General features: G+C 44.5%; 1 protein-coding gene across 1 annotated transcript in view; it reads left to right on the forward strand.

Annotated features, from left to right (window-relative positions):
• The window catches only part of ttc28 (tetratricopeptide repeat domain 28), a 120,208-nt gene that overhangs the window by 73,159 nt on the left and 28,539 nt on the right, over positions 1-18,510 (forward strand). Inside the window, exons 7-15 of the mRNA XM_083983931.1 lie at positions 2,945-3,133; positions 4,349-4,445; positions 10,795-10,991; positions 11,610-11,763; positions 12,870-13,041; positions 13,658-13,826; positions 14,032-14,192; positions 14,730-15,218; positions 18,016-18,208. Of these exons, the coding sequence (XP_083840057.1) occupies positions 2,945-3,133; positions 4,349-4,445; positions 10,795-10,991; positions 11,610-11,763; positions 12,870-13,041; positions 13,658-13,826; positions 14,032-14,192; positions 14,730-15,218; positions 18,016-18,208 (1,821 nt within the window). The remainder of the gene's footprint in view (positions 1-2,944; positions 3,134-4,348; positions 4,446-10,794; positions 10,992-11,609; positions 11,764-12,869; positions 13,042-13,657; positions 13,827-14,031; positions 14,193-14,729; positions 15,219-18,015; positions 18,209-18,510) is intronic.

The following is an 18,510-nucleotide window of genomic DNA, read 5'->3' on the forward strand; positions in this document are numbered from 1 at the left end:
CAAAGAGCAGGATGACGTTAGCCTGACGAGCCAATTAAAATGTATGTCGTCAGGGCGTTAAGCCGCCCAACGACTCTCTAAACAGATAGAGCGCTGTGATTGGTCAACACAAACGGTGTTCCAGACTCAAAAAGTTCCTGTGGCTCGTTTCTAGACCCACCTACGGAGCAAAGAGATCTGCTGCTGCTAGGGGGCAGAGAGGTTTATAGGCTAAATTGTGATCGCATTTAATGTCAAAGTAACGTTTTTACTCTGTCTCTCCAAGAGTTAGATAAACTTCCTTCTGAGCATCCCACTCAAGGATGTATAAAGAAGGTCTGGTCCCATGGGACTGGTCCATCCCTCAGGTCGGCTCCCCCTAGAGGCCTGGAGGACTAACCCCTTGGTTGCACTGCACGCGGAAGTTGAGCGCGCGCACTGCGCGCGGCTTCTCGGGCGCTTGGCTGGTCGCACTGGGAGCGTAGTACTTCTTCTCCTCCTCTCTGCGCCCGTCAGACATCGACTGCAGTCGTTCATACTCGTATTCACTCGGTTTTCCACACACACGTAATTTTAAACATGTGTGTGTGTGTCCCGTGTGCAGACGCAACTGACAAATATGTATAGACGGACAAGCAACAACTTAATTAATCATTATTTTATTTATTTTATTTTGAAAATTGACCGGATTCTCTCGCCTTTTCTGTGCCCGACTTCCTGTCTGGTACGATCTGGTCTATCCAGCTTGACAGCGCGCGGCTCGCGTGAAAAATAGAAATGAACCGATCTGAAGCGCTGCAGGCGCGCGTGTAACGGATGTGCACTCACTCCACCCATAAAAGACGTGCTAACCAACCCGCCAAGTGGTTGTCAACCTCTTGGCGAAGAGGTTAGCATCGTCGCCTCCGGTGCGGGAGGTCGTGGGATCAAACCCCACCTAGGGCAGGCCGTGAGAAACACAACGCAGAGGGCCAGATCGACATCGGCTACACGCGCACTGCGCTCCACAGCGCGAGATGTACGACCAGGCAGACCATGTGCGCCGATCTGAAACTGCCTCCGCTCCAGGGCGCTGCGCTTCGGTTCCGCGTCCAGTGCGAACAAGGGGTAACACAGTCTTCAGTTCATATGCAGCATTTCTCTCTTGTAGTTGTTTTGGGGTTTTGTGTGTTTTTGGTTCTGCATCGTTTCTGTGTTTGCAGCATTTCTCAGTTGCAGCGTTTTTCTGTTGCATTTGTTTTATGTGTTTTTTTGTTTTTTTGTGCTCCTGGTTTTGCATCATTTCTGTATCTGCAGCGTTTGGCCGTAGCGGCACCGTAGCGTTCACCATCAGAAAACAAACTAGAGTTCATCACATCTCTACAGTTTGATATTTGACTCTGTGATGAGTTCCTTCAGAGATAAACTGAAGTGAGATAAATGCTGCCCCCCCCCTCCCTCAGCCGGTGTCACAGCTTCCTCCTGTACTTCATCATCTTCACACCTCCACCTACAGCACTGTATATTATATTAGACCATAATAATAACATAACCCTCCACCTGAGGCAACACACTAACACTCAGCTCAGAGTTTCCTCCTCTTGACTGATGGATGTTGGAGCGGAGATGAAGCCGTCAGCTCAGTAACACACAGTAATTGAATTGTGTATTATTATGGAGAGACGTTGTTATGAAGTCAAACAGCAGCAGCTTCATCTCTGCAGTCGTTGTGTGTTTTCACACATCTGTCACTTGATGGATGGAGCTTTTCACAGCCAGTTATTGCACATTTCACACAGAATATAAAGTGTGTTCAGGACAGAGAGAAGACAGAAGACAACACTCGTCTCTCTGTGTTTTCTGTTCAGATCGGTGTTTTTTATTTTATTTAGTTTAGTTTATTATTACAGGACAGTGTACAACACCATTAATCACTTGTAGAACAACAAGGAGATGGTTGTACCAGATTTATCCTCTAGGGCTAATGTCCATCTGTAGTCCCAACAACAACAAGATCAAGTCAAATCCTCCGACTGTCCAACGCTTGTTCAGTCAGACAGTTTGTCGCTGCATCTGCATCGTCTAAACACTCAGTCACTGTCAAACACCAAATACTGCAACACAGGAGTTCCCCAAGGCTTTTACATCGTACCACTGTAGGAAAGTACAGCTCAATCATTTTATTTTTTTAATTTGTGGATGACACAGCAACATGAACTCCTCAGTCCGTACGTTTACATGCAGAGCTTAATCCAGCTAGGCTCAAAATTAGATTTTGGCGTCTAATCGACGTCCGTCCTTTTCCATGCAACTGAGAAAAGTGAATAACTGATGGGAACGCGTCCTCCTGGTCATGGTGGTTTCTAGAGGCAGACCAGAACGCTGTAACGCTACAACAACAACAACAGCTTCAGCGTCCGTTCTGGTTTATTCTATGAGGTCACATGTTCAGTCCAAGGATGTATAGAATGGAACAAGTGTCCGACTTTCAGGACCTTTAAAGCACAACTTACAGAGTGGATATTAGACAAACAAACTTGTGAGCACCTGTAATCATGTTCAACCCGGGTTAAACATGATTGCAACATAGCTATGGCCGGTGCGTGTGCAATAGTCTAGCATATATAGATATTATGTGTGAATGTTTATGGCCGGTTCGTGTGCAATAATCAGTCAGGGTGCAATCATGTAAGCATGCTCGGTCTGGTGAAAGTAAATCTAGCCCGAGCATGTGTAAGTATAGTTTTTTTTTTCAATTAATCATGTCAGTCACAGCTACATAGATATATATTTTTTATAATTCAATGAATCATGTCAATTGCAACTGTATAGATTGTTGTATTGTTTTGGGGACTACGGATGTAATTTAGCACATGTGCTAAATCCGGTGTATTTACTGTGGGTACTCTAGCACTCACTGTCCATTAATATGCATTGTCCCGACCAAATAAACAAATAAAGTAAAGCTGCTGTCTTGTCTCGTCAGACTCTGGAGAACGGGCGTGAGGAGGCTCGGGCCTACAGCAACCTGGGCAGCGCCCACCACTCCCAGAGAGACTTCGACAAGGCCGTGTCCTTCCACACCAGAGTCCTGGACCTGGCCCGGGAGCAGCAGGACCGAGCCATCGAGATGAGGGCGTACGCCGGGCTGGGCCACGCCGCGCGCTGCATGCAGGTTGGTATCAGAGCCGAGGGGGTAACGGTCCGATTTACAGATACGATTCGATTCAATTATTGAGGTTTTGAATCAGTTACTAACCGCTTTTCAATTATTAACGATCATCGATTCGATTTTCAATTATTGTAGATTATTGATTTTCCATTTGACAGTAACAGTAACCCAAAATAAACCACAAACTTATCGCACTATTAAAAGTGTAGCTGTAACTTCCAAATTATTATATTTTATATTTTTTTATTTCATTCATTTGTTTATTTTTGTTTTATACTGTATGTCGTCTTTCACAGTAAAAAAAAACCCAGAATGTCCACACTGGCAAATAAATGTCCATAGTTTGAGTTAGATAGTTTGCTTCTATCCACCACTTTCCGGAGAATGCCGCTGGGTGTCGCCATGACGCTCCATTCCACCGTTACTGTATTGCTGATAGCATAGACTGGTTGATAGACATCGGCCGTGATGACTTTATTTATAATCATCACGTAATTTTAATGAGAACAATACGGACGAGGTTTTAGCTTTATGTCACATTTTCACGTCACTATATCACCGTTGTGACTACTCTGATGTTTATGAAGTCTATAACACGAATTGTTGAACAAACATTTTAGATTAGCTGGGCTAACCGTTAGCTGTTAGCCGTTAGCTGTGTCAATAAACAATAACTCAATAAACGGCCCATGAAAAAAAAAGTTTTCTCCAGCGGATATCCTAGTTCCAACATGACTGAGCTAACTGGAGTAGTTTCATGTCATGTCCGACAACGGGAGGGTTTAGACAGCTGACGTCCTGATGTTAGCTTGCTGCTGTTGTTAGCTGTCAGCAGCAGCTAAGCTAACAACTACGACAACCATGACTAATTACAAAAACGTGCACACAGAAATAGTAATGTTTGTTCAATAATTCGTTTTATAGACTTAACAAACATTAGATTTAGTCCGGAGCCCCCACATTTGGTACCTAGACCGGTGGCTAATGCTACCAGTTAGCCACTAACGCTACCAGTTAGCCGCTCGCTAGAACCGGTGGCTAACGCTACCAGTTAGCCGCTAACGCTACCAGTTAGCCGCTCGCTAGAATGCTACTAAAACCCACTTCCGTTGTGGTGTGACGCAATGGATCATGGGAAAATGAAGTGGTGGATAGAACAGAGCTGGTTGCCTGAAGAGCTGAGTCATGATGTGGTTAATGAAACTCTGCTGGTTCTAGGACCTGGACCGGGCTCTGCAGTACCACCAGAACCAGCTGGAGATCGGCACGGAGCTGCAGGACCGAGCAGCACAGGGCCGAGCCTCCTCCAACCTGGGTAGGTGCAGCTCATAGTGGGGGGGGGCGGGGGGGGGGGGGGGCTGGCGTGGATCTACAGCTGCCGGTTGTGGTGCTTTCCTCGGTAACACTTAACTTGAATAGGTATTCATAAGATTGACATAACAGCTGTCATAACCATCAATGAATACTTCTGACAGCTGTGGTCATTCGGTAAGTTATGTCACTTTTGATGCAAAGTTGACATTGTTTGAGATGTTTTTATTCTGACAACTTGACATCATGTTTAAAGTTTGTCCATTAGGTCTGCTATGACAGTTTAAATTGTCTTCATGTCAAGTTGTCAGAACAAAAACATCTCAAACAATGTCAACTTTGTATCAAAAGTGACATAACTTACCGAATGACACTTAACCACAGCTGTCAGAAGTATTCATTGATGTTTATGACAGCTGTTAAGTCAATCTGATCAATACCTATTCAAGGAAAGTGTTACCAGCTGTGTAGAAACGAGCTTCAGACCACACGACCCAAAACTGTCCTGAACATCTGGACAGGACGACTTGTTGTTGGGGGTTGGATCAGTTTGGACCCCGGGCTTCACATTGACAGAACAAACTGTCAATGATCAATGATCAGCCAAACGACAGAGTAGGATAGAAAGACCAATGATGAGAGAGGTGCCGCTAGAGTGCCTATAGAGAGAGAGTGGCGACAACGGAAGTTCAAAATGCTGGCCGATCACGTGGTCCATGTAGCCTCAGAAAGTTCCCGGAAGTGCTTGGCGGGCAATTGAAAGCAATAGGAAAACCCCGATAATTGCTAAATAACGGTCAATAAATGCTTTGTTTTGCGGTATTTATATGCTTGTGTTAATTACTTTTAACTCTGTTAAGTTTACTTAACCCGTACAGTCATCGACAGCAATAAAATCGTAGCATTTTCTCTGTTTTTATCAAACTTTCAGACTTGAATGAGGCAAACTGACAGGTCACTCACAACATGTCTGGGTCTGGACTCACAACTGCATAATGATGACAATCGTGTTCAAATAGGAAATCCATGCAAATGCTAAAATTTGATTTGAATTCATTGTAATAAATACACGTAATTCTATCACTATTTGTTAACTATTCTTCTTATTAGGCTATGCTCGTGTTGCTTTGAACTCTGTTAACTTTACTAAACCCTTACTGTTGTTAATAGCAAGAAAACTGTAATATTTCCTCTTTTTTTTACTTTCAGACTTGGTTGAGGCAGAGTAACAAGTGACTATGATTTGACAATTGACTACACAACAGCATTATGATGATAACTCTAATAGAAAATCCATGGCAAATAAATTAAAGTTTAATTTTAATTCATTGCAAATATATGGAATTTTATCACTATTTGTTAACTGTATACTTATCCCAAACTTACTGTACTCATTGATGCATAATAAAACACAGAGTCATGTTTTGCCCAGTGCACTTAATATCACAATAAATTCCTTAAAAACAGATCTACAGAAGTCAAACAGATCAGCATGTCAAGCTGTTTGCGTCCTTTCCGCTGTGTTGTCTTCACCATGGTATGCTGTGCTGCACGGGGATGCTCCAGTCGCTTGGAGAAAGGCCTGCACATGTATGGCTTCCCCAAACACAGGGACAGGAGAAAAGCATGGCTGGCTGAAGTCAGAAGGAGCAATTTAGATTTCAACAACAAAAAAATATGTGAGGTAATCATATTCAAACAATTTGCTCTTTCACACACTTTCAAATACCACGCCACTGGGAAGTTTAATATTTTTTTAATTAACAGAGCAGAACAGGAAAAACAATGCAAGAAGAATCACAGCTCCTAAAACAGTAGCAACGACAAGAGAGGGCAGAATCCATTGGGCTACATGTAATAAATGTCACCACCGACATGGGTAGACCTAAGCAGGCCATGTGGAAATCCTTTGGGGTCGAATAAAACATAGCAACACCAGACAGGCATTTCTTCTTCATGGCTGTTGTCCCACATCTGGTGAAACAGTTAACTCATTGAGTGCCGCGCTCCTTTCCAAAGTTTTAGTCAAGTGTACCGGCAATTTAGACCATTTTTGACTTTTTATGTAGAGCCACAGTGTATTCTATATTATTGCCACCAACACATACTGTGGCTCAATTGAAAGGTTTACCTTAATGCTTCAAGTGGCCACAAACCGTTTGTTTCTACGTGCCTCCGTTCCTGAGGAAAGTCAAGCTAAACATGGCTGGGTTTCACCAAAATCCCTCCTTTTTTTCTAGAAAAGGAGATAGAGCGTCTTTTATGAAAGGTGCTCTGTTTGTGTCTGTCGCTCTTCTCACACTCGCATTTCTGGATCAAAGGGCTCGTATAAGATAAATATATACAACAGTTGTTGTTCTATTCACAAAACCACCATCGGGGGCGGGGGGGGGGCGCCACTAAACAACAATAACACAGACGCACCGTGCCGTGTCACAGCTTCTCCCCGCGGAGCGTGAGGGTCAGTCGGCCACCGCGGCTCGGGAAGACCGGTCCCGCCGGTGGTCGCGGTCCTTCTGTGGTACGGGTCGGTGATGCCGGTCTGCTTTGGCCCAGAGACCATCAGATTTTACCGCGGGAGGACTTTGGGGAGGACACGGTGTTGCTCCAGATGAAGACCGGGCGGACTGTCGGCTGAGAGCTTCCTGGTTCAGCTCCGAGCTGCTGCAGCAGCTGGAGCAGCAGCGCGGGTGAGAGCAGAGCAGCTGCGCTGCAGCAGCTGCTGCATCTGCATGCAGAACTCGTTTGCAGAAGCCGAGTTATGATAAAAACTTCCAGATCATGAGCTGTCATGTGACTTTGATCGTCATCTATTTCAGTTCTCCTCGTCGTAGAGTCCCCAAATTTACATATAATGTGTATTAAAGTGTCTATTTGCATAATTTAAAAAAAAAGCAAAAAACGTAAAATTACGTTTTCGGCACTCAACGCATGGGAACGAAAAACGAGAAATTACGTGGTTGGCACTCAATGAGTTAACACATAAGAGACATGTTACATCCTTGTCATCATCACTCCTGATGTACAGCATCAATGTCTATGATTATTGATTAACTATTGCTCTGGCCCATACATTCTTCATTTATAAAAAAAATATATATATATATATTTCTAGTTATAGCTGACATAGTCAAAAAGGTGATCACTCTAGTTGCTATTTATTTACGGGAGTCATAGTGGATGCTGCTGTGCTGGGGTGCATTACATTCAACAGTGTTCCTCTCCATTAAGATACTTGAAGGCAAAATATGAGCAACAAGTGTTGAGATAATGCAGTCCAACACACAATGATCTCAACAAATAACATAAAGTATAATGAACACCTTTCTGATGTCAACAAAAACTGAACATAACATTTATGAAAGCAGAATTTATGGCACAGCTGGTACTGCACTGCATGATGTTGCACAGTGTATCAAATAATATGACCAATAGTTTATATAATGTTTAGTATGATTACTTGAGAACATGCCATGGCAAGATGTGTATTTTAATCAGTCAGTGGTTTAAAAAATAAATTTTCCATGTTTGAGACAGCAGTCCAGAATGTCCTCATATCATAAACTTCACCCATCTTTCCGCAGCCTCAATGATATTAATTTTATGTTTAACTGCAATCATACTCCCTATACATTAACCTCGCTACTAGTTCGACAATTGACAGCGTTGGATTAAGTTATATTTAGAGAACAGAATTACATTTAGCAGCCTGTTGCATGTGTTGCTATCGTTAGCCAGAGTGCTAGCCTACACTTTTATCTGTTAATATTCTCTAAATATTCAAATCTAGACGGGGATAATCCGCCAACATACTTAATTACTCATGTCGATTTCATTCAGATGCACTACTGATATGAAAATGTCATTTTTTAAACATTTTACCTTGAACAAGTGCTGCTCCGACCAGCTGCTCCATTGGAATACATTGAGCGGCGGTTAGCTTATGCTAACTTCCGGGAACTTTTGAGGGGCTCCATGCGCCGCCATTGCTGTGAAAAAACTAAACCATTGCAGTGAACGGAGGTGGCGCCACTCTCTCTCTATAGGCACTCTAGGTGCCGCCACGTCGCCGTCTTCACAGGTAAACAGCAACGAAGCTGCAGCGTTGCCATGGAGACGGAGAGACAACAACAACAAACAGCTGAGTGAGGAAACAAAGAAGAAAAGATCTGAGCTGTAAATCACTGGTTCATATTCAGTTCAGTTCAGTATTGAGTTGTTGTGTTGTTGTGTTATTGTTGTGTTGTTGTAAATGTTGAGGACAACAAACAGAGGAAGCTCCTCCAGATGAACTCTCAGTGACTTCACTGTTCATCACTGTGTTTAGTTCAGAACAAACTCAAAGAGAACGATGACGATGACGCCTCCTGGGTTTGTCTGGTTCTGGTTGACTAAAGACAAACCACAGTAACGACACAGTAACAGCTTCAGGCTGTTTGAGAAACAAACTAAAGTTCTAATCTGTCAACTTCCCAGCAGGAGTCGACCAAGTTTCACATTTCGAAGAGAAATCCCTCGTTTTATTCTGGTAAACCACCATGAAACGAGGGATTGTTCACGTTAAAGATATAACAATAAACTCACACCTGGTTACGTGATGCTGGTCCCTTTTTTTCTCGCTTCTGTACCGCAGAACTCAGAACTAAACATCTGATGGAGACTCCCCCCCCCCCCCCCCCCCCCCTCTCCTCTGACCAGTCAACATCTCATGGTTTATTCAGGTTCAGGTGGTTTTAGTTTCTGTGGCCACAGTGAAATGTGAGAGGAGGAAACTAAACTCCTCCTCCTCCTCCTCCTCCTCGCTGACTGGACAGGAGGGTGTGTGTGTGTGTGTGTGTGTGTGTGTGTGTGTGTGTGTGTGTGTGTGTGTGTGTGTGTGTGTGTGTGTGTCTGCTGACTCTCTGTCAGTTGATCTTCATCTGGTTCAGATCGATCAGTCTCATCATTTATAGATGATGACTGAGACTGACTGGACTGACTGCTCCTCTTTCTCCTCCTCCTCCTCTTCTTCCCCCTCCTCCTCCTCTTCTTTTTGTTTTCCTCCTCTCCTCCTTCTGCTCCTCCTCTTTTCCTCTTCTCCTCTTCTTCTCCTCCTCCTCCTCCTCCTCCTCCTCCTCCTCCTCCTCTCAGTCCGTCACAGTTCAGTTTCTCTGAGCTCAGATCAATAAATATTAATCTAATAATATAATATATCATCTTGTAATTATAAACCACATTATAATAAATTAATTCATTCTCCTTATTTTGTTCTTCCTCTTCTTATTTTCTTCTTCCTCTCGGGGCTTTTATTGTGAAAATCCCAGTAAATCTTTCCATGATGGTTTGGTTGAACTTTTTTCAGATTATTTCTTCTCGTTTTTCTCATCTCGTTTCTCGTTCCTCTTCCTCCTCTTCCTCACCTGAAGATGATTATTATTATAAACCAACCACCCACACACACACACACACACACACACACACACACACACACACACACACACACACACACACACACACACACACACACACACACACACACACACACACACACACAGTTTGACATTAAAGCCTCATGTCAGCTCCTCCATCTGGTGTCTGGACGCCCCCCGTAACTCTGTTTCCTCTCTCCTCCCCCTCGTCTGTCCTGCTGCACACACACACACACACACACATGCACGCACGCACACACACACACACACACACACACACACACACACACACACACACACACACACACACACACACACACACACACACACACACACACAGACACATCGTCGGGTTCACAAAGAAGCTTCAGTCTCATAAATGAATAAAAACAGCTTTTATATTTGGACCTTTATTTTGAAAGGCAGTCATGTGATCCAGTCCTGTCAGCGTTTTGAAACAACTTTATTGACAACCAGTCTGAGTCTCATCAACAGGACTCAGTTCTTCACACACACTAGTTGTGTTTCCATCAGCTGTTTAGATCATCTAGATGTATCGCATCAGAAAATGATGATGGAAACGCTGTGATTCTAATTAAAATCCCCTGATTCACACAAACTGAAATACGCTGCTACGGCCGGTGTTGGTTGATGATGCAAATTAAGGACGTAGCCACTTTCACTCCATCTGCTCCTGTGTTGCAGTTCACTCACAAGACAACATCAGGGTTTCTGCACCGCCACGGCAAAATAAAAGCCCCCACACACCTTCATAATGATGTTACTGCTCAGTTCTTCATAGTTCCTCCTCAGTAAAAACCAAACTTATCAATCAGCGCATCCAGAGTTTATCATTAATGGTAAATGGCTTCTGGGAGCTGGAGTTTCCTTTTGACCAGACTGGACTGGACTAGACTGGACTAAATCTATCCTATCCCCCTCTAGGTATCATCCACCAGATGAAGGGGGACTACGAGGCGGCTCTAACCCTCCATCAGTCCCACCTGGTCCTGGTCCAGGAGCTGGGGGACTACGCGGCTCAGGGCCGAGCCTACGGCAACATGGGCAACGCTCACCACGCGCTGGGAGAGTACGACCAGGCGGTCCGCTTCCACCGCCAGGAGCTGCAGATCAGTCTGGAGGTGAGGAGGAGCGCCGTGACGTCACTGTGACATCACCGTGACATCATCACCGTGACGTCGCTGTGACTAGAGCAGTGTAAAAGAGAGTAAGGACAGCATCGGTCCAATGGCAGCGCCTCCTGGTGGAGGAATATGGGTTTTGCAAAAGAACTGACATCTCTGCATTGTTGGTGAATGAGCAGTGTGGTGTTTTCAATAATTTAAGGACATTTATAGATCACCCACGTTAATAGCATCATTGAGGATCCTTTACAGATAAACATTAACACATAGGCCAGTAAAAAAAAACAGTTGTCGACATTGATGTTTCAATCTACATTTTGTAATAAACAATTTATAAGTATAATCTGATATGACCAAGACACCTAAAAACAAAAACACGGCCGTTTTCATCAATTTACCAGCTAGTGGGCAACACACATACATTGGAGTGAATGGGTTTTCTGGGCGCTTTTGCAATACCCATATCCTGCCACTAGGGGGCATGAGGCTTTAACCACGGGAGTCAATGGTGGTGTCCTTACTTTCTTTTCCACTGCTCTAACCGTGACATCATCACTGTGACATCATCACTGTGACATCATCACTGTGACATCACTGTAACGTCTCTGTGTTCAGGTGAACGACCGGCCGTCTCAGGCGTCAACTCACGGGAACCTGGCGGTGGCGTTCCAGGCGCTGGGCGCTCAGGACCGCGCGCTGCAGCACTACCTGGCCCACCTGAACATCGCCCAAGAGCTGAGGGACACGCAGAGCCACGCCCGCGCACTGGGTGAGCCACGCACACACTCTAACTTTATTTATAATATTAACAATCTTCTTTATTGTCTTTGTCTATTGTCTTTAGTTTAGTTTAGATTGGTTTGGTTTGGTTTATTTGGTTTAGTTTAGTTTAGTTTAGTTTAGATTGGTTTGGTTGAGTTGGGTTGAGCTGAGGGACACGCAGAGCCAAGCCAGAGCGCTGGGTGAGGGGTCAGAGGTCAACGCCACACCGCTCAAACTTTATTTATAACATTAACAATAATCATCTTTATTGTCTTTGTCTATTGTATTTAGTTTGGTTTGGTTGAGTTGAGTTGAGTTGGTTGGGTTGGGTTGGGTTGGGTTGGGTTGGGTTGAGTTGGGTTGAGTTGGGTTGGGTTGGGTTGGGTTGGGTTGGGTTGAGTTGGGTTGGGTTGGTTGGGTTGGGTTGGGTTGGGTTGGGTTGGGTTGGGTTGGGTTGAGTTGGGTTGAGTTGGGTTGGGTTGAGTTGAGTTGAGTTGAGTTGGTTGAGTTGGGTTGAGTTGAGTTGAGTTGAGTTGGGTTGGGTTGGGTTGGGTTGGGTTGGGTTGGGTTGGGTTGGGTTGGGTTGGTTGGGTTGGGTTGGGTTGGGTTGAGTTGGGTTGGGTTGGGTTGGGTTGGGTTGGGTTGAGTTGGGTTGAGTTGGGTTGGGTTGGGTTGGGTTGGGTTGGGTTGGGTTGGGTTGGGTTGGGTTGGTTGGGTTGGGTTGGTTGGGTTGGGTTGGGTTGGGTTGGTTGGGTTGGGTTGGGTTGGGTTGGTTGGGTTGGGTTGGGTTGGGTTGGGTTGGTTGGGTTGGGTTGGGTTGGGTTGAGTTGAGTTTATTTAGTTGCGTTGGGTTGAGTTGGTTGGGTTGGGTTTGGTTGGGTTGGGTTGAGTTGAGTTGAGTTGAGTTGGGTTGGGTTGAGTTTATTTAGTTGAGTTGAGTTGAGTTGAGTTGGTTTGGTTTGGTTTGGTTTAGTTTAGTTTAGTTTAGACCAAAGTTCTGTATCGATCAATGAAACATACCATAATTAAACCCTAAAATACATAAGTAAAGTGCAACAGAATGTTTTTATGGAGGATTTAAAGGACTCTGTGATTCTCCTCCTCGTCCGGTAGCGAACCTGGGGAACTTCCACAGCTGGAGGGGCGAGTACTCCCAGGCGCTGCCCTACTACCAGCAGTTCCTGGCTCTGGCCCCCGGCCTGCAGGACCTGGAGGGGGAGGGCAAGGTCTGCCACAACCTGGCCTACGCCCACTACTGCCTGGGCCACTTCACAGACGCCGTCAGGTCAGAAAACCTTCACAGTTCTTATTTAGTCTCGGTCTTAGTTGTAGTTTTTATTTAGTCTTAGTTGTAGTTTTTACTTAGATGTAAGATAAGATAAGATAAGATTACACTTTATTGTCAGATCATTCTGAAATTTGTCTTGCGTCCCATGACGTCGAAAGTTTCACACTAATAATAACAACATACCAAAAACATACATTTACAAAAAGCATAAATGTTACCCTCAAAGTCACATTTAAAGAAAAACACAAACTACCTCCTAACTCCATTCACAACATAAATCCAACATTACAATGTGTCTTTGGTGCAACACCCAGTGCTCAGTCTGTACATGAACCCTAGGGTCGACTTAGAGCCCAAACTCTGGTTTAACAATTTGACAGACTGAGGGACAATAGAGTTCCTCAGCCTGTTCAGTCGAGCTTGTGGAACTCTAAACCTTCCGTTTGATTGAATTTCCTAAGCCCCCTAGTCTTAGTCTTAGTTGTAGTTTTTCAGGTTTTAGGAGAAAGCCTCTGTCAGACCTCTGAAGATGTTTCATCCAGACTCTCTATGTGGTGGGAATATAAAACCTCAGAGCCTCAGAGATGTTGATAGTATTTCTTCTTCTCCTCAGGTTCTATGAGCAGGACTTGGCCCTGGCCAAAGACTTGCAGGACAAGCTGGCCCAGGCCAAAGCCTCCTGTAACCTGGGTCTGGCCCACAAGGCGCTGGGCCAGTTCTCCAAGGCAGAGGAGTGTCAGCGCCACCTGCTGTCAGTGGCCCAGAGTCTGGACAACTCACAGGTAACACACACACACTGCCTCCATCACAGGCTTTCACTGAACAAAAGCCACATCTCTGACATGTAGAAAAAGTCCAGTTGCTGTTTGCTGATGTTTCCATTAAAGGGTTTTTTGTGAACGAGCCGTAATTCTCTTAAATTCATGGTGAGCCAGGACTTGTACTGGTGTGTGTGTGTGTATAATCATTTTGTGTGTGTGTGTGCAGGCTGTCTTCAGGGCCTTGGGTAACCTAGGAGACGTGTGTGTGAGTCGTGGCGACCTCCCCGGCGCCGTGAGGTTTTACCAGCAGCAGCTGACGTTGGCTCAGAAGCTGAAGGAGCAGAAGATGGAGGCCGACGCCTACGCTGCTCTGGGGTCAGCTCACAGGTAAAACACCGTCATGAACAAGAGATCAGGGGTTACGGAGCACGTTTGTGTCGCGGTGCAGAGACGAGAGCTGGGACACCGGGCCGGGCGGGGAAGAAGTAGCAGCTTCTAGTCCACAAGTTTCCAAACGTCATCTCTGGTCAAACCCGGAAGCCTGTTTTGCTGGTTTGGTGGAATTGTACGTTTACGTTTCCATGGTTTTCAGTCGTTGTCATAGTTGCGGTAAACACATGGATCTATTAACGCTGGCTGTTAACACGGATGTCAGTCTGTGTGATATCCACTGTTAAAAGCTGCTGTGATGATCCATGTGTTTTACACATTTACATTGAAAAAAAAAGAAGAAATCCATGCATTTACTGCGACTACTGAAACCATGGAAACGTAAACATGAAATTCCACCGGACGAACAAAACCGGCAAAACAGGCTACGTTGTTGATGTTCAGAAAAAGGTGGATAGTCCAGAAAGTATGGTATTATTAGACAGTGCTGGTCTTGGTCTAGTTGGTCTTGACTCTCCTCCCCCCCCCCCTCAGACTTCTCCGTCAGCTGGACTCGGCGCTGTCGGTCCTCAGCGAGGAGCTGGCGCTGCGCAGGGCGCTGTGTGACCAGCAGGGGGAGTGCGGCGCTCTGGGCCGGCTGGCGGCGGTGCACATGGCGCTGGGCGACTTCGCCGCCACCTTCCGTTGCTACGACGACCAGCTGGCGCTGGCGCGGCGGCTGAGGGACGCGCGGCTGGAGGCGCTGGTCCACGGCAACATGGGCATCGCCAAGATGAACGCGGGCGCGGCGGAGGACGCCATCGGCCACCTGGAGCAGCAGCTGGCGGCGCTGCAGCAGCTGAGCGGCGCCGACGGCGTGCTGCACCGCGGCCGCGCCTACGCCAACATGGCCGACTGCTACGCCTCGCTGGGCGACCACGAGGAGGCGATACGCTGCTACGACCGCTACCTCACCGTGGCCCAGAGCCTCAGCCAGCTGCAGGACCAGGAGAAGGCCTACCGCGGCCTCGGCAACGCACACAGGTCTCTGTCGCCACGGCAACGCTCTCTCTGTTAGTGGACCAATGACGGGCGATGAACGAGAAAACTAGAGTTCAGTTTGTTTTTAGAGCTGCAGAAGGAGAAATGAGACAAAGAGCACTGCAAAAACTCTGAATATTTGTCTTATTTCTAGTCAAAACTAATCTCTTTCCACTTAAAATAAGACTCATCACCTAAAGAATTAAAAAAATCTGCTAGAAAAAAGTAAAAAGTGTCTAAAAACAAGATACTTTAAATGTGATGAGTCTTATTTTAAGTAGAATGAGATTGTATTGAATAGAAATGAGACAAATATCCTTGGTAAGATGTTGAGTTTTTGCAGTAGCAGCAGCAGCAGCACACTGCAAAAACTCTGAATATTTGTCTTATTTCTTGTCAAAATGTCTCATTTCTAGTAAAAACTAATCTCTTTTCACTTAAAATAAGACTCATCACCTAAAAATTAACTTGTTTTTAGATCATTTTCACTTGTTTCAAACTAATTTTCACTTGAAATAAGTAGAAAAATCTGCCAGTGAAAGCAAGTTTTTTGTGCTTGTAACAAGAAAGAAAAACTTGCTCCACTATCAGATTTTTCTACTTATTTCAAGTGAAAATCTGCTTGAAAGAAGTAAAAAGTGTCTAAAAACAAGCTGCTTTTAATGTGATGAGTCTCATTTTAAGTAGAATTAAATTAGTTTTGACTAGAAATAAGACAAATATTCTTGGTAAGATTTTGAGTTTTTGCAGTGAGAGAGAGGAAACTAAACCTAAACTAAGTCTAAGAAACTAAGAGTCGTTATATTATTATATATGTAGTATATTATAGTATTATATATTATAGTATTATAAGTCATGTGTCACATCAAAGTTAAAGCTGTTAGTTCTGTTTATACGTCTATAATGTTAATGAAACAGTCAGTTTTCATTCTTACAGAAGAACAGGACGATTCAGACCTGAAGGAGAGAAGGAAAAACCTCTGAACCTGAATGGAGGAAAAACACGAGTAAAACCAAAACGAAACAATATTATTATTTTATAAATATAAAGATGTTGAGACTTAACAGAGACAAACAGGAACTGAAGATGTTTCCTGAAGAATACCTCGAATTCATGACATATTTACCTTTTTATTCTGGAGGCTAACAGTTTCCTACTGTTTCCAGTCTCTATGCTAAGCTAAGCTAATCTTTAGTTGTTTTTTTTATTCCTGCTTCTTTAAAACGTGAGTTTAGTTGGACAGGATTTATTGCAGCAGTTTGTTTCCCTGCTGAGCAGCTGAGCGGTTTCTAGTTCCTAGTTGTTAATATTTATGTGGCGTATACATTTATTAATGTCCTGTGTTTCCTCGGAGGCACGGCGCCGTTCATGCGTGACGCTTAAATGAGCTTTTCTCGCTCCCAGCGTAAACGTGACGCATTTTAAATTAGAGTCATGACGATAATGAAAATAATCAGAATACACTGACTGTATTAATAATAATGAGAAGAGGCAGCGGTGGCTGGTTCTTCTTTTCTCATAATAACAATAAACCCTGTAACAACCAGGGAACAATAATACAAACATTAAAGATCCAGCATCAATATAAACATAGGAAAATAGTAGTGACATTAAAAAATAAAATAATACCAGCTCAGTAAGGAGAAGCCGTACGGTTAAAGTGACGTTTCCTTCGTGGTCTGGTTCAGTGGAGGAGACAAGGAGACGAGGAGACGAGATGAGGACGCTCTGATTTCTCCTTTTCTTTTCTTTTCTTTCTTTCTTTTTGTTGTTTTATTTTCAGAATTTACATTACAACAATGCATAAAACCATACATCAATAAGTAGTGGTAGGTAAGAATTAAAAGGAGCAGAAAAGCATAAAACAAGACTCCACTCCACTCTGATACTATTATAGAGAAGGTTTCCATTACAGGACAGTAGGAGAGTTACCGTAGTTACATCCATTAAAACAGTTCCATTCACAGACAGAGGAGTTTGTTATCAGAGTTTTAAACCCAGAGACACAAGGCTCTGTAGTTTTAATGTTAGTTGTAAGTTAGTTTTCCAGGTGGATGCTGCAGGAAAACTCAAAGCAGTTCTTCCAAACCAGGTGCTTGTCTGTGGAACCAGTTACTTGGAGCATGAGACTGATTTAACAAGGAGCTTATATATGATCCAATTAGTTATCCAATTAAAGCTTTATGGATAAATAAAAACCAATGCCTTAATTCCTCTTCACCAGTTTTAGAACTTCGGCCGAGCAGGAAACACAAAAACGTTGAGTCGAGTCGGTAACAGGTAGTGGAAACGCAGCATGGACGCGATGAACGCCGCAAGTTTCCATTCAAAGTCAATGTAAATGATACGATGACACGCGATGGCGCATCAGGTGATGCTTTTCGGGCGATAGGAGCGATGTCCATCGCGTCCATCGCTTGAAGTTGAAAAATTTGAACTTTTCAAGCGACATCGCGTGACGCTGTGCTGCGACATCCAATCAGTGTTGATATTCAACCACGTCACCGACACAGCTACCATTGTACTTTTACCGCAGTTGTAATAAAAAAGATAACGCCTGCAGAGGGTCAGAGGACCTACAGCTTCCTCCTTGTGAATATTTCATATGTATTTATATTTATTAATATTTCTCAGCCATGGTTGATGAGAGAAAGAGAATAGCAGAGGTGGGTTGCATCATAGCGCCATGAGGCCATGAAGCGATGGTGAAAAATGTGACAAATGTGTCAAGCGACGCGAGTCTAAAACCTCTTTAGTTTTCTTTGTATTGACCTGTCCCCCCCCCCCCCCCCCCCCCAGGTCCATGGGCAGCCTGCAGCAGGCCCTGGTCTGCTTCGAGAAGCGTCTGGTGGTGGCCCACGAGCTGGGGGGCGAGGGGGGGGGCAAGGCTCAGGCCTACGGAGAGCTGGGAACGCTGCACAGCCAGCTGGGAAACTACGAGCAGGCGCTGTCCTGTCTGGAGCACCAGCTCAGCATCGCCCGCAGCCAAGCGGTGAGAGATAACACTCCGAGCTTCACCTAACCCCCCCAGAGATAACCCTAACCCCCCCAAACCCCCCATCGGCCGTCAGGGCGGTGGCAGCTCGTCTGCTCTGTCTGCACTGCAAAAACTCTACATCTTTCCAAGAATATTTGTCTTATTTCTTGTCAAAATGTCTCATTTCTAGTCAAAACTAATCTCTTTCCACTTAAAATAAGACTCATCACCTAAAAATGAACTTGTTTTTAGATCATTTTCACTCGTTTCAAACTAATTTTCACTTGAAATAAGTAGAAAAATCTCCCAGTCAAAGC

Source organism: Trachurus trachurus (assembly GCF_905171665.1).
Source record: "Trachurus trachurus genome assembly, chromosome: 12".
NCBI lineage: Eukaryota > Metazoa > Chordata > Actinopteri > Carangiformes > Carangidae > Trachurus > Trachurus trachurus.